General features: G+C 41.3%; 1 protein-coding gene and 1 long non-coding RNA gene across 11 annotated transcripts; one reads left to right on the top strand and one right to left on the bottom strand.

Annotated features, from left to right (window-relative positions):
- Positions 1–5565: 5565 nt before the first annotated feature.
- LOC147756309 (uncharacterized) lies at positions 5566–7055 on the bottom strand. Its single transcript, XR_015327351.1, has 2 exons — positions 6915–7055; positions 5566–6732 (listed from the first exon to the last, which is right to left on the bottom strand). It is a non-coding gene; the product is annotated as an uncharacterized LOC147756309 (long non-coding RNA).
- Positions 7056–8051: 996 nt separating this feature from the next.
- Pka-R1 (protein kinase, cAMP-dependent, regulatory subunit type 1) lies at positions 8052–25754 on the top strand. 10 transcript variants are annotated; one of them, XM_086988433.1, is made up of 8 exons: positions 12381–14955; positions 15186–15350; positions 19641–19840; positions 20003–20203; positions 21048–21254; positions 21800–22016; positions 22942–22972; positions 23420–23560. In XM_086988433.1, exons 1-7 carry the CDS (start codon positions 14865–14867, stop codon positions 22959–22961), a joined length of 1101 nt encoding a protein of 366 aa, XP_086844559.1. In that variant the 5' UTR covers positions 12381–14864; the 3' UTR covers positions 22962–22972; positions 23420–23560. The 10 variants fall into 10 exon arrangements, with proteins under 10 accessions (XP_022660638.1, XP_022660639.1, XP_022660642.1 ...); XM_086988431.1 differs by lacking the exons at positions 12381–14955; positions 22942–22972; positions 23420–23560 and adding exons at positions 12247–12286; positions 23593–25754; XM_086988429.1 differs by lacking the exons at positions 22942–22972; positions 23420–23560 and adding an exon at positions 23593–25754 and having other exon boundaries at positions 13911–14955.
- The last annotated feature ends 1246 nt before the right edge of the window (positions 25755–27000 follow it).

The following is a 27000-nucleotide window of genomic DNA, read 5'->3' as shown; positions in this document are numbered from 1 at the left end:
GCATGGCAAAATGATTGATTGCGACCTTTACTGGTAACAACTAATAAGATTATAACAAGCCATTAACAAGCCAACAGTGAAGAGCAAGGACGTCGTCTTTCATTATAAAAGCGCCGTACCACATACGTCTTTAACTTCCCGACGAAAACTGAGAGGACATGTTTTATGTATCCACCGCATACCCTGAATCCTGCACCATCTGTTTCGGTCTCCACAGAACTACCTTAATGGTGTCAGTTTAGTTCCAGTGTCGATGCAAAAATCACTTGTCACAATTTTTTCAATAGAAACCATATAGGTTTTACAGTAACGGGAATATGTTGTTAGAAAAATGGCAAAAGGTCATCGATCAAAATAGTGCATGTTTAGTTTAGTAAAATTGTTTTGAAACACAGAAAGATATTATTTCAATTCTGGCTTCAAGACCATCAATAATTTCGCGATGCTCCGTTATATATATATACTAATATATATATATATATATATATATCCATGGGATTCTTCTTTAGAACTGTCTTAAAATCACCTCATAGATTGCACCTCTTTTTAATAAGTCAAATGTAACTTCATCACAAAATCCACCTATTCTTCGAAGATAGAGCAACTGAAGTTGCTGTGGATCACTAGCCCTCAGCTTTCGTTGCTGAACTTTGATAATTATTCAGTCATATTTACTTTACTAGTTTAGTGTAAATGTTAAAACAGGCGTACAAATGTTATTGTTACAACGTGTTTTCGCTTCCGACCTGTTATGGATGTCGGTGTCCTCCCGCCCACCCATCAGTCGCCAGTTTTCAATGGTCGAGCTTTGTTTGCTACAAATTTCGCGATACTCTGCGACTTAAAGGAATATGAATGACTTAATTCTCCGCTTCGCGAACAATTGCTCCGTGACCGTGTGGATCGCTCTCTACCTGTTCTTTTTCTTGCGAATGGGCTACGGCAGTCGTTATGCAGAAAATATCGAAGCGTACCAGACGCTGCCACAGGGCCTTGAAGTAGCTAACATTGTCCTGACAGCTGCGTCCATAGCCCAGTAGCGGTCCTTGACGGCGTCGAGGGCTTCTACCACGGTTTGGGTTGTCGTGCCACAGGCCGCTAAAAGGTGAACAAAACGGATGCAGTAGTCTGTACCCACTAGCACGAACAGAGATGCCTTACCAGGCACACGCAGAGGCCCCGTTAAACTAGACCTATCTTTACGAAAGGGTCGGCGGGTCTACAGGTGTCTGGGGCAGACGGCGCCCGCAGCTTGATTTTGTCCGCTGACAAATGCCACAGCTGCGGACGTGCATCAGGATTTTCGCCTATATTCTCATTTTGAGACGTAACGAGACGTCAAGTAGTGAGCAGTTTTCGTCAAGTTCAGACGATCTTGGTGGCAGAACGAATACTGCTCACACGGCAAAACCGGTCATAGAGGCATGAGGTGTGGGTAGAATTGCCTTTCCGGCCTCACAACAGCCAAACACTCCGTTTTCGACAGGTGCTACTTCATCTCTTGAATTGTGAGACGCCCATTAACATAAACCGTCATGCGCTCTAAGTCCATCTAAGTCCTCGTCAAACTAGACGATCATCACCATTGGACCGTCGTCGCTCGAGGTGGGTTCACTCATCAGGGTTCCTTTCAAGGCTTGAAATGTTGCCTGGGGAGATGCAGTTCACCGAGAGAGATGTCCGCTTTCAACAAATTGTATACTAAAGTCGCGTACTAACCGGCGGTAAGACGTCACCCCCAGAAAACTCCGTAACAAACTAGTAGTAGAAGCGCTAACGTATCTTCCGCCGCAACCTTTAGTGAGGAAGCCCCGTGTTCAAGGTACACGTCGTTCTCCACAAAGGACGAATACTTTCACATCTTAAGGTGTAAATCAGTAGCATGGAGAACAGAGTACCTCTTGAAAATTGTGTAGATATTATTCAAACTGCGCAGAGAATATGTTAACGATAGAGACTGGAGCACCCTAATACTTCAGCCTACCCAATAACGTATCAGTCGTCGAAGCATTGGCTAACCAAAAAAGCATCCGCGTGAATTAATATAGACAATTTAAGGCATAAAATGCGGTTTCTTCTTTGTGCCACGGGGATCTGCTAACAGCTATCCATAAAGTCCAGGGTAGAAAACACCTGCGCCTGCTTCAACTCATCCAGGGCGTCATTGGTCCGCGGCAATGGAAAGACTTCTTTCTTTATTACCGCGTTTAGTTCGCAGTGGTTCACACAAACACGGATAGAACCGTTTTCCTTTATCAGAAGGACCAGCCTGCCTATTGCACAAGTGCTGAATCACGTAATTTAACATTTGTTGTTTTCTTTGCGACATAAACCAATTGCATCCTCGACTCACCGGTAATGGGGGTGCTCATTGGTGAGTACGAAACGACTCACGAAGTACGTTCCCGGTACCTTTCTTAGTTTCCCGTACTTATCGTAGACTTACTAGATTCCGCAGTCGCTTGGCTTCTCCGTCCCCGCAATGCTTCTGGCGGTCGCCCTCACAATGAGTATTACAATTAGCGAGGCCTTACGCGCAGCTTCACTCGAATTACTCTACTAGTTAAAGTTTGCCAGAACTGTCAGGACCGCGGTTAGGCCAAGAGCCCGGTCGTGTCCAAACTAAAGACCGAAACCCATGCCCGGGTGTTCGCCAATAGAAACGGGTTCCAGAATATACAACCTCCTCGACAGGTGCTCCGGCCTGGGAAGTCAATCTTCTTGCATGCTTTACTCCAACATCCTCATATGTCGTAGAAGCTTCTACCTTGATTGAAGCCAGAATGCAGTGTTGAAAAGCAAATCGTACAGTACATGTACTGCAAACCACGGCAGCGTCGCGTCACTGCTAACGTACATCACATCTGAAAAGATTGGGCGCAAGATAAAGGTATCCTACGGGCAATGTGGACGAGTGAAAAGGATATATTTCTTATATCTAATATACACATATATTAGATACAATAAATCTGTTTCCGATTCTGACCTGCTATGAGTGTATAAAGCCTTTCTGTTAGCTCTTCCAGCTTCCAGCGGTCGTATTTTATAATGCAATATACGTCATAAGTATAAATATAATGTCAAAACTTGTTGAAGTTGTTAAAAATTTTACTTTACATTAAAAAGCTAGATATTTAATCTCGATACCTGATTCATCGTACAAATTAGGCTGCATCGGCCGAAATAATCTATAGAGTTTACTTTCACAATATTTACACATGCAGCTTTTCATACTATCATTGGGTTTCATAAGCCAGATAATGAAATAATTGGACTAGTAACCGCATTATTATGTCACGATCATTCCTGTTAGTAATTCAACCATTCCGCTACGACTATTAGGTCTAGAGAAATAAAAATAACACACTTTTTGACCGTATGCAGAACACATAGCGTCCGTAGGATTAAACTAGTCGTCTGAGTCATAAGAATTTTTACTGAATGGAAGCTTGAAATAAACATATTTTTTGTGCTGGGAACCAACTGCCTGAAATAATGTTTAAGAGCAGTGCCGACCTTAGGAACTTGAGACATTTACTTATTAAACCCTAAATGACATTTGAATTGACTTAGTCTACAACCAATGTTACATTTGCAAATAAATAGTTCTAGAATTTTGCAAGGTCTTTACCGTAGAGCGGAAAAGTCACGCCACCACTTTTAATTGCGGCAAATTGGGGTATTTTTAAAATGTTGCTTTTTATGATCTTTGTGATCTCACTTTTTCAAGTAATTATTAACATCCTTAACGATTATGACATAACCTTCTCAAGATACGGAGTACACGATACTTGTGAATAATAGACTGATGCATGTTCCTATACTTATTCTCTTAGTTGTCGAGACAAATTGCATAGTATGTGTTATACTACACATATTACATAATTTCGATTGAACTTGAAGTATCGGAAGAACTATCGAATATAGCTTCAACTACGTTCAAAGTTTCTAGAATATTAGATACATTTCGAAATGATGCCAAATATCGACTGTAGTTCTGGCTATTAAATCTAGCGTTCAGTGATGCTGGTTAAACCAGACTGGTATCAGAAAAACTGAAATAACTCAACAAATACATTAAAAACTTTAAAAAGTAAACGCTTTCTTCGCATAATGGATAAGACTTGAAAAAATATGAATGAAGAAATTTATCTAGACGTCTAGCTGCTTCTCATTAAACACGTTGAAATTAGTACGGGTGTCTGACATTACAGACAGATATGATCTGAGTTTTTCAATAATGTTCTTGCAAACTTCTTATGTAAACTGGACCGTTTTAGAGAAAATAAAAACTTATACTGCGATTACCTTATATCTGAATTTCAGGTATAAGTTTAAAGATCGCTCTTGAATAAATGTTATCTCAGGATTTCATAAATATAACAAACTAAGTCAGGTTTAATTTTAACAAACATTTTAAGTTGAAGCCTATAAAATCTGTTTGTTCGGAGAGATTTGACTCCTTCTTACTCACACAAAATTCTGTTAACATGTTGCTCCAAAAAATGTGGAAGGGAGTCACATTGAACTTGTAAACTTAGCTGAGGATACTTCGTTTATAATCATCTTCGAATTTTGCACCTTATGTCTAAGCGAAAGCTCGATGTTGAAAAAGTGGGAGACAAGAATTTCTTTTTGTCGAAATGAGTGTCTTTGTCCCATAGTAGTTAGCTTACTTTAGTCTCATTGAAAAAAAAATGGCTATCATGTTGTCGTTTCTATCTTTGGAATAAACGGGACTGTACATTAATTTATTTATACTACAGTATCAAATAATACAAAACAAAGAAAAAGTATTCTTTGATCTGTTATAGATACATAGTAGAAATTAGTTAAAAAAAAATGTTGTCTTTTTGTGTTATTTTCCAGAGTCAGTCAACCCTACTGCTTCACTGTTGGACTCTCCTGACGCCTCAAAGTAATCATCAAATCGCTAAAATCTCAAGCCTATTGCATAACATTAGGTTGTTCAGAGCTAATTAAGAACTCTAAGCCTCAGAAATTTTAAAATATACTTTCTCGGCAAGGATGTACTATAGAGAAGCGGTTTTTATTTACACAGAAATTAATCCCTTGATAGCTCCTGATTAATAGTATACGCTGCATATATATATATAGAAATCCATTATACTGTTTTATATATATATATATATATATATATATATAAAATAGTATAATGGGTTTCTATGGGTTAAATTAAAGGATTATAGTTATTACTCGTTAATTAAATCGTTGGCTAAATTAAAAAGTGATCGCTAACCAGTTGTTTTTCAAATAGTTTTTTCTTCCCATTTCCGTCGCTGACTATTGTTAAATGTATCGAGTAAATCTGAGTCAAGTATTGAGAGGGCATTCACAGGCTATATAGACGGAAACGACGCTGTAATGGAATAACTTTTACAACAAACTTGTTCTTATACTTCAATGGCTCCGACGGTGGTTTATATTGATGTTTCTTGGAGCTCTTGTCATTGAAGTGGTACAACAAAAACGCACTGGATGAAAGAATTCGATACGTGGTTGATCCATACTGAGTTCCAACTAAATAAGAACGGGCCTTGGCAGTTCATTTCTATAGAGGTGTTTTTTATTATCATTCTATTATATATTTGACGTTTTTAATAATTTATTATAATGTGTCGTTGCATATATATAAGTGTAAATATAGTGTATTTTTTGTAAATAAAGTTTGTTTTAAAACAGCTTACTCTCTACAGAATCGCTGTAGTCGTTCGATGGTCAGTATTTGATCGGGATCAAGGCAAATAATATAAACAATAAAAAGAGCGATCGCCGTTACTATAAGTTCAACAAGTATAAAAATTAAAACTTAAAAAAACTGCACCCCTGACAATGCATATACGTAATATGTACATACGACGTAGCCGGTAAATAGGACCGAAATTTGAACATCGCGGTTTTTGTTCTATCTTAATATCTTCTATAAAGTCTGGGAAAAACTAAACTTCAACCTCGATTTGCCTTAGTCTAAAATGAAGATTAGGTTGACAGGCTTGTGGTTGTAGTGGTAGACTAAACGGCAAGTTAGACTCTGAATGGGCTGTGGCTTGGGGTAGCTGGCCAATAATATCTAGTGTTGGCCCACAACCATAAGATGGCGATGGGCCATCGTTGGCTAAAGAGTTGCTTGCTTGTTGCCAGAGACGCGGGAAGGGGGTCTAGGTTTAAGGACAGTGCGAAAAAAGTAAGGTGAATTAGGTACGAATTAGGAAATGGTCGAGTTTTCTGCGCGTGTTGGCGAAGGGTCCGTACTCGTGCTTTCCGGCGATAACCGCTGCGCCATAGGTAGCGGCGATGGTGCACTTTATAAGCCGCGCAGCCGAGGGGGCTGCGACCCTGGGGACTGTAGGATACGTCGTGTTTGAACTAAGCAGGAGGAGTGAGGGGTCGACTCCTGAACATGATGGTAAAGGCAGTGACGGCGACAGCGGCAGCAGCGGACAAGGCTGTCGTCTTCTGACGCATGCGTGGTTTCCTTCCCCTTTGCGCGACCTCACAGACCACAGGAAATGCGTGCAGCAGGCTATCCTACCGACGTGCTGGTTTGCCTTTGGCTCTTCGTTAATCTACATATACCTGCTACGGAGTTCGCTGCTTGCTGACTTTCTTCCTCCTCGCACGTTATAAAGTTGATAAGCCATACATTCACACGCCAACATCCACTGCTTACACACATACACACAGACAAGTATGCAGGCGCAGATACGTACACTTGGCACATCCGCAAACACATAGACACACGACAAAAACGAATGAATCATAAATAGATATTTAGGGAGAACCAAATGCCCATATATGACACATATAAAAAGCACACAGACTCTCCCAACTACACAAGGCGGATATACACACAAATTCCAAAGGCAAAGACTCAAGCTGAGGGACCGACTAACCGAGCCACTAACGAGCCAGTGCCTGTTTCGCTGGGTGGGAAGAATGTGTGTGTGCGCGCGCCTCCGTGTTCGAGTGCGCGGTCGAGCGGGCGAGCGAACGAACGAAAGAACCGTGTCCAAAGGATGGCCGACGGCCGCGACTGCTGTTTCTGCACCTGCAAGTAGCAACTGGGCAACAGAGCAAAAGGAGGAAGGCAGACAAGCAGTTGTCCTGCGGTTAAAGATAGACGTGGTTAAAGCGATGTGGTGTATTCCGTACCCCAATAACAAGGAACAGGAATACAAGCGCAGGATAGCATTGTTCGGTCGCATTTATGCCCGTTTTGACGCTTTAATCAATCTGTCTGCAGACTAATTGAGCAATACCAAAACTAACTAACAGTGTCTAGCCAACTGTCCTGTGTGCGGTTAACAGCTGAGCACACGCGTTCCATATATGCTGGAGACAGCAGTAACGAGTTGACAAAAAAAGGAACGACAAAGAGTGACGGGCTAATTCGATCTGTGTGTGCGTGTGACTGGTAATTGCGTGTCATACGTGTGTGAAGCCACTTGAGCAGAAACGGCGATATTCATCAACTGCTTTATTCTATTGACGATTGCAACAACATCAACAACTAGTAAGCAAACGCCTCGACATTTACGTCGTTGTAGAGACCTCTAGCGTCGAGCGCCCGGACACGCTTAACAAAGTGTCTGAGGAACACCGAACAGGGTTAGCTGACTAAGTAGGGAACACCTGAGTTGCGTTTGACGCGGTGGCAGCCTGGAACCGTGGTTGTGACAGTTATCCTTTCGCGTCTCATTGTGTTAGTCTATTTGTTCGTCTGTTGAAACACTCTTCTCTCGAAACACTATCGGCAGCCCTAGCAGCCTCTGATACTACCGCTAAATCTGGGGCTACTGCCGTAGCAGTGTCTATTGTGAGGGCGCCAGCCATCGCAGTTACAATCGTGCATTGATAAACTGCCACAGTCACATAGCCTCTGCTGTCGTCGTCGTCATCGTTCCACACGGACGGTGGCTGTGCCAACCGTTTGTAAAAAGCGACTGTGGAAGTGTGAGCATAGTAAGCATTTCCTCGTTTTTGTCGCTGCTGCTGCCGGCGTGTAATGCTCGTACCTCTACTCGTCGTCATTGTCGTCGAGTAAGCAGAGAGGAGTAGAGCGGAGTCACATCGTGGAGCGAACGAACGTTGAGCGGTGGTCGCCCAGTTTGGTAATGTTGACAAGCGGGCGGGCGGACAAGCGAGCGAGCGGATAAGCAGTATTTCAGCAGCGAACTGCTAAACAGCAGTAGTGCATTTGTGACATGTCCTTTTTGGGTCTGTGATGCTTGTAGTGCAAACTGAGGATTGTGTAGAGCTAAAGGTTGCCGCCGAAGTTAGCGTTAGCCGGAAGAAACATGAAGATGGCCGGTCAGGGTTCTGACGAAGACACGATTCGTGCATGCGAGGCGTACTGTGAGAAGCACGAAATACAACGCTTGCTCAAAGAGTGCATCGTACAGCTGTGCGTGCAAAGACCCAGTAACCCTGTGGTCTTCCTCAGAGACTACTTCGCCAAGCTGGATAAGGTACGTATACGTCAATATACCATCAAGTGGAGCCGAGGCTTCCTGTACTAAACGCATCTTTGAAAATTCACTTATACGTGTCTAGTAGCACTAATCTGCATTTTGTTAAATAGCGTCTGTTCTCCAATATACTTCCCAATAAAAATACTGGTCGAGATGAAAGTGTTTATTTGCAAAAGTAGGTTTAATAGCAAAGTTGAATAAATTGCTCATTGTTTTCTATATCAAAAAGGTAAGGCGGATCCCGTACATCCGTCTTAATAGAAACAAGGTGTCTTATTATTTAATAGCATTAATTGCTGTAATATCATTAGAATAAGCCGTCAATGCTAGCAGATATGGTCCGCATGCAATGCTTTGCCTTATCGGCTGCTGTTGCCATTATTTGGTTATACCTGTTGGTTGGTGCCTGCACTAGGAACAATAGCCGTTATGGCGGCCGTGGCGGCGGAGCTAGCAACGACGGCAGCAGGAAGTAAATGCAACAGATGAATGAATAACAGCGTAATGCTGAATGTGCAGGAGGCGTGCGCGACTTCTTCAGAGTGTCGCCGGTAGTCATTAAGGCTTACGTTAAGGCAACCGTTTCCAACCGGGTTCTCGAGCTTGTTGAGTGTTATACATTGATATCGTCGACAGCGGCCACTGCCGCTGCCGCCATCGCCGCCAAAGCAGAAACGCGGCGTGGCACTATCTGCATCCGTCTCTGTTGTACATACGCATGAATGAATGAACGAACGAACGGATGGACGGGCCCTCCAGTGGCTGTTTAATGGTTGGCCGTACAGTGGCGACACTAATGCTGCTAGTGTCAGTGTCTATGCGGCAGCGAGCGCCACTAGTCCGCTTATTGGAAACAAGCTGTTGTAATGAGTGAGGGGGGCCTTTTTCCCTCGCCCGTTGTGTGGTTCCGCTCTGACCTACAAAGCAGCTCCAAAATGGCGGCCCCACTGCTCCTGCCAGCTCCGACGGCCATGCAAGACTGAGCAGCAGCCATACACGATTGGAAGCTGCTAACAGCAGCCAGTGAGACCCAATTAAAGTGAATAAACTCGAGTAGTGAATTGGATGCAGACGGGTGGACGAAACAATCCGCAGCGATGTGCTTGCACGTGAGTATCATTACGATGAAGATGATAACGCCAAGATTTTTAAGAAATTAATTCGACGCACAATAAACCCACATCATACTAGTAGAATTAGATATGATGACCGATACCAGTGAATACACTCACACCTACAAATATTCAAAGAAATAGATACTTATATTACACGTATTAACGCTAGTTAAGGATCGTGAAGACTTCGTCACCGCCGTTGACGCTCTCGTCGCAGTTCTGAGCGCCGATTATCCACCACATCTGCCACAAGCACATCACACACAGCACTGAATCGATGTAGTGATGCCAGTGAAACGACACTCATTATACAACAACGATTAGGCAACCAGCAGCGTATGAAGGTAGCACGAGCACGTCTACCGTCATCATCATCAAAAGCAGCACCATCGACCGCCAGTTACCTCAACCGATTCTGATTGCTTATATATGCATACTATGTTCGCTATTTCATCTTACATACTAGCCATCGGCCCACGTCTGCCTTTATCAGTACCTATCAGAGCTTTCAACGTAAGCTCTAATGTACATAACAGCAATAAACAAATAGCAACTGGGGAGGAGGATATGGATTGGAAACAATGCACTGTGCGGAACCTTAGCTTTCACTACTCAGTATCAAACTTGTGGATAGTAATTATTTCCATTTTGTTACTTTGACCACCTATGTATTGTACTATGGTTATAAATCGAAAGTGTATTCGTGTTTTGGCTGTTATTGTCGCCGATGCAGTTTAGCGGCAATGCTATCAAGAAGAAAAATGAACAGTTGATGATTCTCGCCGATCGTGATTTTGCGAGATATTGTGATCATTTAGCACATTGCGTTGAGTATGGAATGTACTTGCGTACAAGACTTCCGAGTCGTGTTTGTCATTCCATGAATAATTGTGTACCACTACTACAATTACAAAAAAACATTATTGGGGGAGTCTGCTCTGATCTGTGCCTCAGCAGCTGCTGGGAGGTTAGGTGCTCGTTGCTAGTAGGCTGATTGGCCGTTAGCTACAGAGATGACCGGGAGGAGCTCTGAGCGCCACCCTGTGATGTGTGTTAGAGGAAATTATTTTAGTCGCATGTACAGGCTTTGTGCTTCTCTCAGTTTACGCTCAGCTCATGGCTACCCATTAACCCGAGAGAAGATACGCCTGGGAGATTCTCTTAACAACAGAGCTTAAGTCTCATAGCAAGCTGTAACCTATGCTATGCTGCATCCACCGAAGAGAGCGAGAAGCTACTGATTCCCCCTCTGTGTCGCCCTTCATCGCCTTGCTCGACGAAGAACGTCAACCAGCCTTAACTTGGTGTTCCTATCTGCTTGGTGTGTACACCGGCGCGAAAAAGCAACTTTGCCATCGCTTTTGCCCATTTGGCGTTTATACCAGCCCGTCACTAGGCCGCCAGTCCCCTTGTCGTCGTTGTTAAGCGCAAGCAATGGCTGGGTCAACTGGTGACCCACCAGGGCGGTGCGCGTCGGGATAACAGCAACAACAACGGTGGCACAACCGCCACCAAGCCACTGCCACGACAGTGTCATTGATCGTCGTCTAGCTTCTAACGGTTGAATGGCTGAAAGACTAGCAAACAGTATACGGTGACGGGCGTGCCCTCTTAACTAAGAATTAATGTAGTTTGGCATTTCGGTTTGGGTTCGCTGCTGTGGCATCTCTCCACCGAAAATCGTTGCGGACAAACGCAGCAAGCACAGAGCATCTTCTCCGCCGCATCTCATCTGTCTCCTAGCAGAACTACCAACCCCTATAGTCTGCGGCAGCAGCAGTCAACTATGCTGCCACACATCTAGCCCTTGCAGCCCTTTACGGCACCCTTTCCGGCCTGTGTCACGGCTGTGGCCCGACGTTCCCGATCGGTCCTCTGTCTATGTCCAAAGACAACAACCAACGAGAGCTAAGTACTGAGTGCCAACCTGGGCCTACAACCGGCCGAAAACACACTGCATTAGAATCAGCAGTAGCACCCGCAACAGCCGAAGTAGACCACGAAACTGAACTGCGACCAGTAAACAAACAAAAAAAAGTCATAACGTTCAAACAGAAAACAAAACTGTGAAATCAGCTAATCAACTACGATAAGCCACGAACTAGTAATAATGATATATTTATCGATGTCATTAATGTGTAACAGTCAGATTACAACTGCGTAAACGGGGTCAGCAATCACGTATCGGAACTCTGCATCACACAGCGCCAGAAAGGATAAAAAGAAATCAAGAAGAAAGGAAGAATTCACGCCAATAAAATCGGACGACGATAACAACAACAACGAGGACGTGATGGCTGTACGTTATTGACTGACTGTGTGTTATACGTAACATTATAACACCACTATGAAACAAATTACGATCACCATTCTTGAGCTAGCTTAACCAAATCTGATCGGTCCAGTCCCGGTGCAGCACCAATGCGTTTCACTAAATATCTGAATCGGCAGTGACCGGCTTGTCATTTTCGTGATGTCAAAGTTATCTTCGTACCTGACCATTGAAATAATTAGAATAGACAGTGCGCGGCAATGACCTGTTAGCGAAAAGCGAATTCATTTCATCTGGTTATGGTGTCTTTGGTAATCCCAGCTATAGTCGATATCACAGTGCGTTTCATGTCGGATTATCGATGCGCTAAGCTCTCAACTTGATGCCTTGTCGTCCACGCGCTACACGTACATACAATTCGAAGTAGTTTCTTGATTGGTTGCTGTGTTGCTCAATTATTCAACATAGTGTGATGGTTCGCAGCGTGTGAATGTTGTGTGTGTGACGTCACATATTTGTTATTCTACTTATAATCATCGTGTGTTAAACAAATGTTCGTTCCAACTTATACAATAGATCGTCTCCAATTCCGCGATCACTGCAAGCCAGATTATCTCGCCGTCACTTCCAGTCTGTCCCAATTAGTGACATTCCGCTTGTTGTGCTACCTCCTGTTTTGTCGCGTTTGTATACCGAGACCTCGGCGCGTGCAGTAGCACAAACAAAGTCGGCCCGACGACGTTATTTTGGACGCGGGCGAGAGATTTTTCATCCGGATATCTTGAGGAACACTGCGACTCCTTTTACTGCAACAAGTCGCGATTCATAGCACCAACGGCAGCTGCAACAACTGTAACTGGAAAATGGTTACATGCTCTCAATGACGCTTACAGTTCACGATGTTACTATGTTTACCACCTGCTGGGCTTAACAATCTCTGCACGTTTGTATACGATAAGGCAGAAAACATATTTCGAATTTCAAGACGAACACATTTATATAAAATACAAAAGACTTTATTTACACGACCACGTGAATTGAGCATAGGTGATTCGCTAGGTAGTATCGGATCAGGTCACGATAGCATTAGTGGCAGCAGGTGATGGTGCTGTTCACGCCAGAGTGAGGATATCCGCTGTTGATAACAAGAAGCTTACTTATTTCGAACAGGAGCCTGTTCCGGTCGAATTTTCTTCATTGATTCGAACGAGCTAATATACTGCAATCAAGTAGTTGCATCCATGACTCAATTTTAGATCGACTTTTGCTTTTCCTTTTTAGAACCCGTGAGACGCACGCTTAGGCCAGTGACTAACTGCCGACCCTTTTTTTGATCGATTTTTGGGTACGACGATCAGGAGCTTCCTTTCATAATCAGAATCGAAAAAAGATCAGGACGATTATATTTTGTGTTACACTTCTACCTTAGAAATCCTGAGTGCTCAGAATTTCAATGCCAAGTAAAATCTTGAAGGGGCCTTATTTGAGCACATGGTCGTTGCCCAAGTACAATAGCCTTGATCATAAATAGATGTAGAATGTACGAATACCTAGTTCACTGCTTCGGAGGGCAACATCTTATGCACCTGTCAACAGTATATGGAAAGACGTTATCAACTATTGCTACTTTTAATCTTTGCTACGTCGTCTTGTCATGAAGCCTTTTCGTCCCTTCGTAAGGTTTCTGTCTGTTTAGCAGTCACTTGTGTTGTTTTGACAACCAACCTAAATGCAGCGGCTGCACTTGCAGCGTATGCCATTCAAAAGGCTACTGCACAGCTTTCTTGATTAATCGCCTGTCTTTGAAAGTGCACTCACAGTAATTCTGCCTATTAGTCGTATGTTAAGCCACTCGGAGCCTCGTATAAATATATGAGCAAATAAGGCTGTCTTTGACCCTCTGCACTGGGAAATCCACTAATAGAGCAAGATACACGATGCGCCTTTTTGAATGCTCCAAAGTCACGTCAATGAGATACCCAATAAGCTGGCTGTACTCTTTTCGTTTTACAGCATAGTAGCAATGTAATAATGGTGAGTCCGACGGTACGGCAGTGAGTGAGCAGGCGTTCACCGACCGATCTGACTGGTGCCGTTGTTCACTCAGTCATTACCAAGTGAATCTAGAAGCATTCAATCTAAATTTGGATTTAATCGGCACCCCGTTCGGTTGAATATTTTGGGTTCTACTGTGACACAAACAATGCAGGCAGATGCTGTGCAGCGCTACTGCTACTCTAAGCGGAATAGCAGTGGCTGCAGGTGGTCTGAATGCGTGTAGAATATGTATAATAGCATTAATAATTCGCTGCCTGTCTGATGCCTGGCTTTCTTCCTTTTTAAACGGACGACGAATGAGCAGGCACGTAACTAATGAATTGAGCGCAGTACTTGTCTCTCCCCCACTGGCCAGATCCACATTCATTCGAATAGACGCAGAAGCTTAAACAGAACATTCTGCATCATGGCAACGAGTGTTTCGAAGGCAAGCTGCTTTATCATGCTGTCGTTGATGGCAAACGGCGGTAGACCTTTGGCATCGGACTAAGTTATTTGGGCATCTCTTTCGCTGGTCGGACGTGACCTCATACTCAGCCAGTGTACCTGAAATCTTCCTCTGTATCTATTCGCGTACCTGTCGTCTCTTCACACTGATACCTGCGCAGTGGTGTTCTGTCATTTCGAATGGCCGGGTTAAGGTGCCGTTCCTGCCTGTTTCCCTGCAGGCCACCCGTTCATCTGTACATTTCCAGTGTGTGGCTGACTGCTAACGGGCGTCGACTGCCGGCAGGCACTGCAACAGTAAAAGCAGTGCTGCCTTTAATGCACAAGCGTCGGCTGTGCCAACGACGGAAGCATGGTGCGGTAACAATGATGCCCGACGTCAGCCACTCGGCGCTCACTCTAGCTGAAGCAGCAATGACGTAGGGCGCATCAGTTTGCAGGTTATAGTAGCAGCAGAAGCAATGGTCATGGCGGTAGCTGATGGAGGTGATGATAGTCAAAGGGCTCGTTTGGCCCAGCTCGTTCGACAAGATGTACGTCAATACAGAAGTGACCGCCGTCTATCCACATGGTATATGAGTGCTTATGGCAGTGGCTGAAACGACTGATGGCAATACTTTAATCATAATTCCAACATATTTGCTTATCAATCAGAAGAAAACCAAGCGCCACTCCAGGACGTGTAAATTATCTAAGTTATTATTTTTTGTGCAGGTAACGATGTGTACCAGAATGGTATTTAACGTATTAAACTGTTTTTTTTGCTGTTGTTATCGTCCTTTCGTTCCGCTTCTGATTTAGGAAACTGCGATGAAAAGCAAGGGTTGCCTGACCACGTCTGGGTCGGGGGACCAGTCTGGAGAAGAGGCTCTTTCACCTTTGCCACAACCCCCAGCGAGGAGTCGTCGAGGCGCCGTTTCTGCCGAAACCTATTCAGAGGAAGATGCGACAAATTACGTGAAAAAAGTGAGAAAAATATCTTAATCAGATTAACGCTATTATTATATTCGACTAAGACAACTGACCTTAATTTTACTTTATATCAATTTTTGTTCTGACGAATAGGAGTTTAAGGTATACTATGTGAACCAGTTACAACGTCTACACACTTGAGATTTGCTGAAAGGTTTCGAAAGGCAATTATAGTAACTTTTTATTAATAAAAGCCGTATGTTATGAAAAGAAATTCTATAAACCACAAAACAAAGTTCTGAAGGCATACTCATGTATAATACCTGTGCATTCTCTAAGCATTTCCCAGGCGACCTACTTATTATGCTGTTTTATGAGAACAACCTTACTTTTCGACTTATTCCTTATGGAGCTAGCCGATTCTAATTTGTCATTTCTTTTTCACTAATTTACCGCTCTCTTCAAGCAAAAAAAATCACTCCTTGGTAAATGAAACAGAATTAACAATGCTTTAGTGTTTATACAAAACAACGTCCGTATATAAATATACCTTAAAACGTTTTCTGCGAAAAAAAAAAGCTCTTTGTAAGGCAACCGATTGAATGGCAAACTGAAATACTGTTTTCTAATAAACGGGGATAACTGTGAAACGTACCAATTTCCTATAATCTTCTTTTTAAGGTGTCAGAGCAAAAAGCGCCCATGGCAGCCGGATATACTTGGTAGTTCGGATCTCAACGGTAGCCTTCTATAACGTATCAATGCATAGCGTGACCTCATTTGGAAATAATTTAGCAATATTTTGACGCGTCATTCACCTGTTTAGCTGTTCCGGCGTCTAGTAGACGAGCCGGGAGGTGGCGCAGTTAATAACCCTTTAGAGGTCGCTGGCAAACCATCTCGTTTGCTACTGCCGCCGGTACTGCTCTTAGGCGCCTGGTTGCTGTGTAGCAATAATCGGCGTAGTATGTGGCTGATTCGTTTTTTAGTTGGTCGGTTCCTGCCTTCGTTCCTCTCCTCCATACTACATTATGCATTAGAACACAGCAGGCAACAGCAGCAACGTCCTGACGCTGAAGGCCAGAATATTACCAGTCCTGACTAACGCACTAAAAAGAGCTAGCTCTCACCTTGAAACTTGTGTCGTCGGAAAGCGTCAGCTGACGACAAAGCAAAAGCAGCTATGTTGCTGCAGAGGTCGGAGCACTGACACGAACAAACACTAAAATGACATGAGACCGTTATTTTGCCTGCATTTAGGGTACGAAAGGCTACTTTGAATAATATAGCGTTTCCCTAAAGTGCAAAGCGTTTGAAGGTAAAAGGAAAGGAAGAAGGAAAAAAGATATAGTCATAACAAATTAAAAAAATATTGCAAATATGGTTCGTATAGGACACAGGTTAGACAACCAAAGCGGTTCACGGCCTGTTATATACTCTGTCCTTGTAATGGCTCTGCAAATAACTATGAGGAACACAGTTTGATATTGAAACTGCTCATCAATATAACTTTTTGCAAAAAGCATTAACTTTCACACGAAATGGTGGTTTAAGCGATATATAGAGCAGGGGACAAACCTAATTTTTGAACAGTTATTTTAAATAGAACCACCTCGATCTGGATCCGATTTCCTCCATGCTAGGTACAATTTTAGGTATGTAGATTTGACACAGTGTTTAATGCGCACTCATTTTGCTATAACATGTACACAAATCGGTTACGTACAATGGTGTAAGTAGGTGCCATCAGTATGATGATGGTGCTTAGGTTGGTACAGTCCTCAATGTTTGTACCGATACTGTATCTACTATTATGTATTTTTGTTGTTCTTACATCTGCTCTGTTAAGCTGTGGCGTTGTTGGATTCTTCATTGAGTAACGCGCATTGCTTTTTCAAAGTTCTGTCTATTGAACGTTTGAATTTGCGTTCTTCGATCTATTTTTGTCATCTTTAGCAATCGAAACTGCGGTATTAATAGAATTAGTAGTATTAGTAAACCTAAGCTATTGCCACCGCACTTCAATTTATTCTGTTGTTGGGTAGACAGTGGTATCGATCGTTTCTATTATCGCTGTGTGTGCAAATCGCAGATCCAAGTAAAACGATTGCGAACATGTTGTGTATGCCGATTAGGACTTATAGTCTCTAAGTCGATGTAGCTAGTCGACGCGCCGTCGAATAACCGAAGCTACGGCTGGATCACGACCATTGGTTGGACTTGCCCAACTGGCTATAGTAAAATTTGTTGCGAACCGGGTTGGCTGCATGGCAAACAATTCTTGTCAGAACTAGTTCAGATTTTGGTGCTTCTTCTCAAAAACTTGTTTCTGAGCGACCTCGCAAAAACGTACGGTGCTGATATTATTCTTGGAAGGCTGTCGCTTGTTGGGTTGTTGTTTATTTGGGAAACTAAAACCGATGCGGTTGCAGCTTCCATGCGAATTGGTAGTTGCATCTAACTTCTCTTGTTGCAAATCTTTGGACAAATTTTATAAAACAGGTTTGTAAGTTTATAAGATAAGTTTGCCATGGATTTTGTCACAATTCTCGCCATTCCGAAAGATCTTTGTTTCGTTGATGTACGATAGGCTGCATGCCTTGTTTACACTCGATGCTAATAAAGGTAACTGCGAAACGAAACTTTCAGTTATTAAAATTTCTGCCTTTCTTCCCTGTTGTCTCGTTCGGAAATACAGAGATATGTATATATGTATTATGCGCCACAACATGGTACACTTCTACTAACAAAAGTAAATGCTCTTTTTATTATACGTGTATTAACAAACAAAAATAACACAAAATCGAAAATTTGATCATCGCTAAGCAAGGGCCAACTTAAATGTTAAAAAAAATTGTGGATAATTGAATTCACAACGCTATACGGTTACGCAGTTGAAGTGTGGAAAATTTATTTTTTGGTAGGAATTACAAGTTGTACAATCTTTGAAGTAGCGTGCGCGAATTTATGTTTTCTTGAGAAATTTTGTAATTACTACTGTAAGTTTGCTCTGGAATGAGTTCCCAAATAACATCAACATTTTGAAGCAAAGGAACTACGTGGAGGTGAATTTTTGCTCTCGCCAAATCGTGTGCGGGTATACATATAATACGTAAGCTTGTAATACAGCTAACAATGCACTTTATCCATCTTACAATTGTACTTGCCCAGGAGCTAAAAATTTTACTTTAGTGGTTGCAAAATGGAAGGTTGTTGTCTATTTGGTGGGGTACACAAAAAAGGCATTCAGTTCACAAAACCGTAGAATATGAACAAGAGTAGATTCAATCCTATGCCGGCCTTTAACACTGCTGTGTACATATCTAATTTATCTCGTTACCATAGAACCTAAATTGTACTTAAACAGTACTATAATAAATAACGTGATCTCTATGGGACTATTCTCGCCTAGGAAACGAAGCCCACAAAGTGGACATTCAACTCTTTTGACAGGTGCTCTCATGGTGTGCTCATAATGTAGTAAAACGTGTAGCCTCTTTACTGAGTAGCTTTAATTGTTTGCAAGTCTTGTTTTGACAATAGAAAACTCTATGAGAAACGCAGGTAAAGTACAATCCGCTACCGCAAAAAACGGTGTTTTCCTTAGGGGCCCTTTCTGTTCTATTTTATAGTTTGAAGAACATCACATGTGCAGGTTTTACATTTGCTGTAAACATGTATTTTACGGACACGGTAGGATACATAGCTAAAAGGAGACATTTTCAAGAAAATTGTTTTTCGCCTCCAAATTTTAAAGCTTACAACAAAACAAGACCAAACTTTGACAGCTGTTTGCCCAGACTTGGAAGAAAAACGGAAAAGCCAAATCAGTTCAGTCCTCTCGGACCCCGCTGAAGATTCCAAGGTCCATGACAAGCAGATGATTCTTGGATATTACAAACGAATATCACAATAGGGCTTAAAAAAAAACAGTTGCGAACAGAGGATCTATTATTTTATTTATTTGCTTCCAGAGGTCTTAAGGTTTCAGAGAAGCTTTGTGAGACTTACAGTCGGGAGTTTTAAAACAATATTGCGCAAATCATTTAACCTGTGCCCACACAAAGCACAATCTGTTTGTCCTAGTAGTGTTATGCTCCATATAGTTATTTTCAGTAACATACCGTGCATAGACACTCAAAGCTGACTGAAAATCCGATCAGGGTTGTTATAAACTTAACAGGTGGCCACGATAATACAATGCGCTCGAGTTTAGAAGGGGGAATGATTAACGTGTGCCGTGTATTAGGTGTCAACTTGGACAAATAATTGTAATAGATCTATGAAGAGTATGAATTTATAAAAGATATTTTCGACTTGATTTCGATTTTCCTTGTGGTACAGGCCTAACTTTCTACTACAATGAAGATCTACGCAGTTACTGGACCCGAACAAATTGTCAAAGAAACTATGATTGCATAAACCGTTTTCAACTTTTCAATTGGCTGTTTCGTAATACATTACATCTTCATCCGACATACTACGAGCGTGTGAGGCTTAAAAGGGTTAAGCTGTTGCGCTGCATTTCAGTCAGATGTTTCTTCGTAAGATTTTTCTTATATGGCTGATTTGTGGAGTTTTAACTCCAATTAATTACGTTGTGAAAATGTAAGATCTGCATTAAGATTATATCATTATTAGAACCTGTATTTATTTGTAGACATATAACGAATGGAGATGTGCCTAATGCGATTTATTATTTACAGGTGGTTCCAAAGGACTACAAAACAATGGCGGCACTTTCAAAGGCGATCGAGAAAAACGTTCTATTCAGCCATCTAGATGAGAAGGAAAAGTCAGATATCTTCGACGCTATGTTCGGCGTTGAAGCAAAAGCTGGCGAAACAATTATTCAACAAGGAGACGATGGTGACAACTTCTATATTATTGATTCGGGAACCGTCGACGTAAGTATCTACATCTGTAACATAATAGAGCACTTGATTTTATTCTTCGCTCGCTATCGTTGGTTATCATACAGTTGTTGAACAAAACAGCTTTCTTTATTCTACAATGAAGAAAGCTGTTTTGTCCTATATTAACGACCATATTTAACAATATAATAAAAACTTCTATTAAATTTTCAATGCATGTCGGATTTTGCAGCACAAAATAGCCGTCACTGGTTCATGTCTGATAATTTTTTACATGACTTGCTTGGTCATATCTTGAATAGTTACTTTACTTGGTTTCATTGTTCTGCAAGAATTTCCTGTTGTGAGTTGTGTCATGAACTCATATTGGCGGTATGAGCTGCTAATCGCTACTGTAAGGACTAGGCACCATGATGATGCCCAATATACAAAAACTGCACTGCAGTCATTATTGATGTGTAACATTGAACTGGCAGTGTTAGTGCGTAGGCGCTGCTGATACTGTCGTTGTTGTTGGTGCTACTGTTTTTATCTACGCATGCTTTATACCATGTAGTCACTCCCAGATTGACGTCAAAATCGACGCACTTGAACTTAACGAGCCATTAGTGTGATGTTCACTTCACAAATGTTCTATGAGAGAAGTACGCATTAGGATTTGTAGATATAAATTGGTAAGATTATAAAAAGAAATGCGAACGGGCTCTTGTTTGCATGTACAAGTATAGGCATTCGGTTATCTTAATGATGATAGGCGTCTGTGGTGACACTAACCAATGTGTAAGCAAAAGTAGTCGAATCAGTCTCGTTTTTCCCCCAGTCTCGCCTGTGGTTGATTCGCGTCTTTATTTACGGGCACTTTTTTTACATGCTTTAGATCTACGTGAACAATCGATTGGTGACGTCCATCGTTGACGTAGGCAGTTTCGGTGAATTGGCGCTGATCTACGGCACTCCGCGTGCTGCCACGGTGAAAGCGAAAACCGACGTCAAGTTATGGGCCATTGATCGTGACACCTATCGACGTATTCTCATGGGTTCTACCATTCGAAAGAGAAAACTGTACGAGGAGTTTCTTTCAAAGGTCAATATTGCCGTCTCTCACTAATAAAAAGGTTTCCATGTGTTTACATTGTTCAACGTGGCAGAAAAACGTGTTAACTATTTATAAATATATAACTTACTCCTGATGGTGAGTGTTGGTGGACCATACAAACTTACTAAAAATAAAAAATTTATTTCTTTTCATGTAAAACACATTTACGTAAAAATTGTATAATTCATATTAGTGTGAAATAAACATGTGCGCTCATTCCATAGCTAACGGATCAACCAAAATCTCAACAAAAAAAATCTGAAAATAGCTACTACGCATCTGTTCTATATTTTTTAAGTTTTACTGAAACTGGCTGTGTAGCGTGATACGGGTTGCAGCAGAATATGGCGCTTCTTTTATCGACTGCTGCGATTCTCACATCGAAGCCGCCAAGTTATTTGCAACTTTTGTTCAGATATGTTATTCATCATTTTGACGTTATGTACTAACCTGAAGAACGCGACTTTTTTCAGTAGTTGCAAAGCCAAAGGCTTATTTTTAAAAGTAAATGGTCAATGTGCTGCATATTTTAGGTTTCGATTTTGGAGTCGCTGGACAAATGGGAGCGTCTTACAGTCGCCGACGCATTAGAGCCCGTCCAGTTCCAAGATGGCGATGTTATTGTTGAGCAGGGTCAAGCCGGTGATGATTTCTTCATAATTGAGGAAGGACACGCTAAGGTCCTGCAGAGAAGAGCACCTGGAGAACCGCAAGAGGAGGTTGGACAACTTGGGAAGTCCGACTACTTTGGTTAGTATTGCAGGAATAAGCGCACTTGCGAAAATAAACAATGAATAATAATTATAAATACAATAATTTTTAAAAGTATTTGGCTATGACTTTTTATTATCTCAGACAAGTTGGTCTGAATAATGCAATTGAACATGAAAAGCGCATTCGCTAAGTAAGTGCTCATTATACAATCGATGCTTAAAAATACTCTTTCATCGACAAAGATGACGGTTCCTACATCAACTTAGCATGGCGCAATACTCCCATTTTATATAATGCATATGCAGAGTTGTTTCATAATAAATAGGTAAGCTAATTCTTGCGTTGGCTAGTTCCGCTCAGTATAGTAAATCCGAGTGGTAGGGAAAAAGGTGAAGAGTGTAACAAATATTTTGGCAATTTAATTTTGGTGCCGTATGATGAATGAGATAGATTATTGCCGTAATGTACTTTCCAAATGTAACTAGTTGGTTTGCAGTTTAGATAAGAAAACTTCCAACAAACTAACAAAAGAACAGGCGCAAGGTTTGTGGTTTGCGACGAAACGTTTGTGGTTATGCGAGCTATCAGGAATCGAGGTGTAAGTGTTATGCGAATAGGTGAAATGTTATCAAGAAGCGACGCACATGTCTTTCGCACTTATCGGGCAAACTGTCATTGCACGTTCACCTTTAATTTTTGGAAGAAGGTCAACGTATGGCTACAAACGAAAGTTTTAACGCTTGTTTTTGTGCGGAATTCTGAACCTTAAACATTTGCGCGGATAGCTAGGCCATTTTGTGCTATCGTTTGTAGAATATGTATTTCATTTCTTATTCTTACTTGGATTCAGCCATCCGTAGGGCACTAACCTATCGATTTATGATAACGTCCCTGGCCACAAATTTTTCGTCTTCCACCGTCAAAACTTGGAATGATTCTACTCTTTGCCTGTTTGCCCAAGGTTCCGCAATCGCTGAATAACTATTCACATTGTGAGTAATGTTCACCGTACGTATGCAGTGATTTACTTTCGTCATATACAAGTTAATCTATATAATCTGAGCTACATCTTGTGTCTGTACCTTGGTGAATGAAGTTATTGAACCACGTTAAATTAATGCTAGAGTCGTTGTCTTGGGCAAAAAAAACGAACACTCCGGTACACTTTTTCAGCGATATCGTTCCCAACGTTTTATTTATAAAACATTGGGAACAAACAGGTTTCAATCAATTATTCTTTGTCGTATTTTTGGAACAAATTTGTCCGAAATAACAAAATAGTTGCATACTTTGATGTCACTTATAGATTCACCTTCCTATATAGGTACAAATCTAATTGTTTGAAGGTTTTTTAATTACCAGTTAAAATTTAACCCTCCTTGTACCACTTGCCTGTATACGAATAAATGTAATTGTATGGCTTTTACTCAAAATTCTAGGTGAAATTGCACTTCTCCTGGATCGGCCGCGGGCGGCCACAGTTGTAGCTAGAGGTCCTCTAAAATGCGTTAAGTTGGATAGGTCTCGATTTGAACGTGTTTTGGGCCCTTGTGGAGAGATCCTCAAGAGGAACATGACCCACTACAACTCGCTCATATCTCTGTCTGTCTAGGTCACTCCAGATCCTTATCGACCAACTGCCATCAGTCAGCGAACCAAAAGACCCCTATCGACCCGACCAGGCGCCATCCCACCAGCATCAACTCTAGCTACCAAGCAGGCAAACCGTTAAACAACAACAACAGTATCGGTTGTATTGAACCATCCATTCTACCCAAAATGAATGGCATCGAATGACAACAATATATGTTTAATAATGGCACCAACAACAGTAACTAAAGCCAGTACCAAACAGGTAGACGGGAACGAAACAAACAAAAAGAAACCTGAAAAATCCTATTGAACGTGCGCATAATAAACACATTATGTTAAAAATAATAGTGATAATAATTGTGAATAATATCCCACTCTACGGTGTATCTGTATTTATCTATACATAGATCAATGAGTCGATTCGTAATGATAATATTATGTATGTGCGTGTATACGAAGGATTGATAGGTAGTTGCAGTCGAATAGTGCATTGCTTATGGGACTTTCACACGTAGGCCATTAGGGCCGACACGCCCTAAGAGGACGGGCAGATTGACCATGTTGATAACATCAGGCACAATTACACGCAAGCCGGTACTACGCACAGGCCCCTTCAGTTTAAATAAAAATAATAATAAAGACAAAAATAAGAATTCTACAGAATTTACCTTTCATAACAAAAAAATGACTCCGAAATTACAACATTGTAGAGACAGTAATAAATACAATACTTAACCAGCTCTCCATGAATTGAGTCACCTCTAGAAGTAATAGTTGATAATCAGCCTGTTTCTCCTTTATTTTATTCTGGATCTTCACCGGTCAATCATCCGACCACACAAAAAGGTAGCTCGACTAGACAGACACGGGTGTTGATGCTAACCAGTTAAATATATATATATATATTATAGACAGTAACGTCGCCTCTGATATTTCAGCGGTCATCTAGGCCAACATCAAATCAAGATAAGAGGGAAGGGGGAGATAAAAAGGAACCATTTTGCGACACGTACAACAGTACAATGATGAAAAATTAATTCATGCGTCTAGTTCCGGCAAAACAAAGTCTACAACGATTACATCGAGAAAAGGCGGAAAAAAGTGATGAGCGAAACATTGGCCAGCCATCTTGCGTAACGTTGTGGAAACGACAATTAAGCAGCAGCATTCTAAATTACAACTATAAAATGTGAAAGTGAAAGTGACAACAACAACAGTGGCACCAACAACAAATAATAATAACAATAACATTAGTAAAAATCAAAATAATAACAATAACAACAATAACACCATGATCGAGCTAATGATGCATACCAAGCCACCGCGGCAAAATCATGGACAAATGATTATGCTTACGTGTTTGTGCTGCGTGCATCATGAAGATAAAGTGCATGATAAGGATAAGGTTTCTGTTGTTGCTCCTGTTCAACCATGCGTGGTGTAGTTGCGTGCCCAACATACAATGAATGAATGAATAAATGATTAATAATGATGAAAATGGACTGGCTATCTGCTCGCTTAGTCGCAACGAAAGCTTAGGGGTCGATTAGCAGCGTTGCGGGATACCTAGTGGGTTCAAGAAAGGCTCGTCGAAATTACTCTTGCGCGCACCGGGTTCTGTCGGTTCTCACCCGGGGGTTACTGTCATTTGCCAGAGAAGTATAGTATTTAATAGTAACACACATAACAATATTAATAATGATGGTAACAATAATACACTTACAAAAACACCGATTGGATCAGATGATCAAGACGTAAGCGCAGCATATCTGTGGAACAATTCGATGGATATTAAAACATTACAATGTCACACAAAGTTATTGTCGTTTTGACGCAGGCGGTGGTGTATTGTTTATTGTGACTACTCTTTTTCTATTTAATTACCAAGGCACCAGGCTGCCTAGAAGGACTAATACACAAGCAGAACAAAGTAATCATATGGCGGAGATAATAATTGGCAATTGAATTAGTGTCCTTTATATATAGTTAGGGGTAGATGGGTTGTATAAGGTTAGCATGTATGATGTTTTGTCCGGTAAATACTTGCCGATCTACCTAAAATAAGGAATTTTTTTACACATAACCTGTGGGGTTCTTAGAAAATGTCCACAAAATCTGACGATCTATTACCAGAGATGAAAGGTTAAGAAACCAATAAATCTTTGCGCCCCTTTTATTGAATTGTCTCGTCTTAATTTATTTTGAATACCATTTCACCAATTTCTGACCATGAAATAACTGATACTACAAGCTGTTGAGAAACAAGCCTTTCTGCCTGCGTAGCATACGTAAGATTTACATAAGTATGTCTGAATAAATAACTTCATCGTACTGATGGCAAAAGTTATCCGCAAACATTCTACCAAATCAAACATGCCCGTTGAATACTATCTACTAGAATGGCTTCAGTACGGGAAAGACCTCCCTAACATCCTATGTTTTCCATCATTATCAGAGAAAGTCCACCTTTGTTTTGTAAATCGGTAAGAAAACTCGATTACTATGGTATTAAACCCGCAAGACGCAGTCGAGTCTCGTAAATACACCAGGACATACCAATACGACAAAACCACCCACTGCAATGCAGTATGCGCCCTTTTAGTCTTCCTTCAGCTTCTCTTTATCACCTTTCTCTTGTATGATTACTAGTATTTTTCAAACGCTGCTGCTGTTGCGGTGAAAGCGACGGTTCATTCAGTAACAGAATAACTTAGTCAATCATGACCAACAATATTATCACTCATATATGAATGGATAAGCTGCTAGCCAGCGGGTTCATGAATTATATTCACTATTGTTTACTTATTGTTTTTGTTAATTTAAATCGATTATTTGCAGCAAAAGCTTTTCTATTTTCTATTTTTTAACTTTTAGTGAATTATCCATCTAAAAAGTATAATCGTTTATATCGTCAGTGTATGGGCATGCTGTGGCTGCTTCATAAACAAACAGTTACATGCGCAACCTCTTAATGAAATATTCTAGACTGTTTGCATAAATATATCTACTGTAGTTTCAAATAATGGGACTGGTCCAACAACAACAAACTAAATATTAAAGTTCATTTTGAGGGGTTCATTAAGGTAATCATGGATTTAATACTTCGCAGATACGCCCACCAGTCGTTGGTCCGAAGTTCTTTGAACAAAATTACACCAGACCGGTGATGTATGCAAATACACGATTTAAACCGAGTCGCATCCTGCTTCTAGAACGTGTAAGAGAAATGGTGGTTGGAAGCATCTCTTACGATGACCTTAGCAGTTATATGACATCTACGGTGAATAATGGCTTATATCTCCAATGTATGTGTATCTCGCGGCTGCTTCGTAAATATGCAGCTGCACGCGCAACATTTCAAAAAGAGCGTGAAACAAATAACAGATAATAGGAGGTATATTATACGCGGAGCGGTATGAAACGATTG

This window comes from Varroa destructor, unplaced genomic scaffold (genome assembly GCF_002443255.2).
Source record: "Varroa destructor unplaced genomic scaffold, Vdes_3.0 BEIS01000004.1, whole genome shotgun sequence".
Lineage (NCBI taxonomy): Eukaryota > Metazoa > Arthropoda > Arachnida > Mesostigmata > Varroidae > Varroa > Varroa destructor.
Note: the sequence above shows the minus strand (reverse complement) of the source record. Positions and strands in the feature narration are given on the sequence as shown.

Bases quoted from the DNA above. Each gene is read 5' to 3' on its own strand.
- Pka-R1 (XM_086988429.1), top strand. From the start codon at position 14,865: ATGGAGGTGATGATAGTCAAAGGGCTCGTTTGGCCCAGCTCGTTCGAC. The intron at 15,351-19,640 runs GTGAGAAAAATA...CTTGTGGTACAG, and splicing joins CGACAAATTACGTGAAAAAA to GCCTAACTTTCTACTACAAT. The intron at 22,017-23,592 runs GTTAGTATTGCA...CTGTCTGTCTAG, and splicing joins TGGGAAGTCCGACTACTTTG to GTCACTCCAGATCCTTATCG.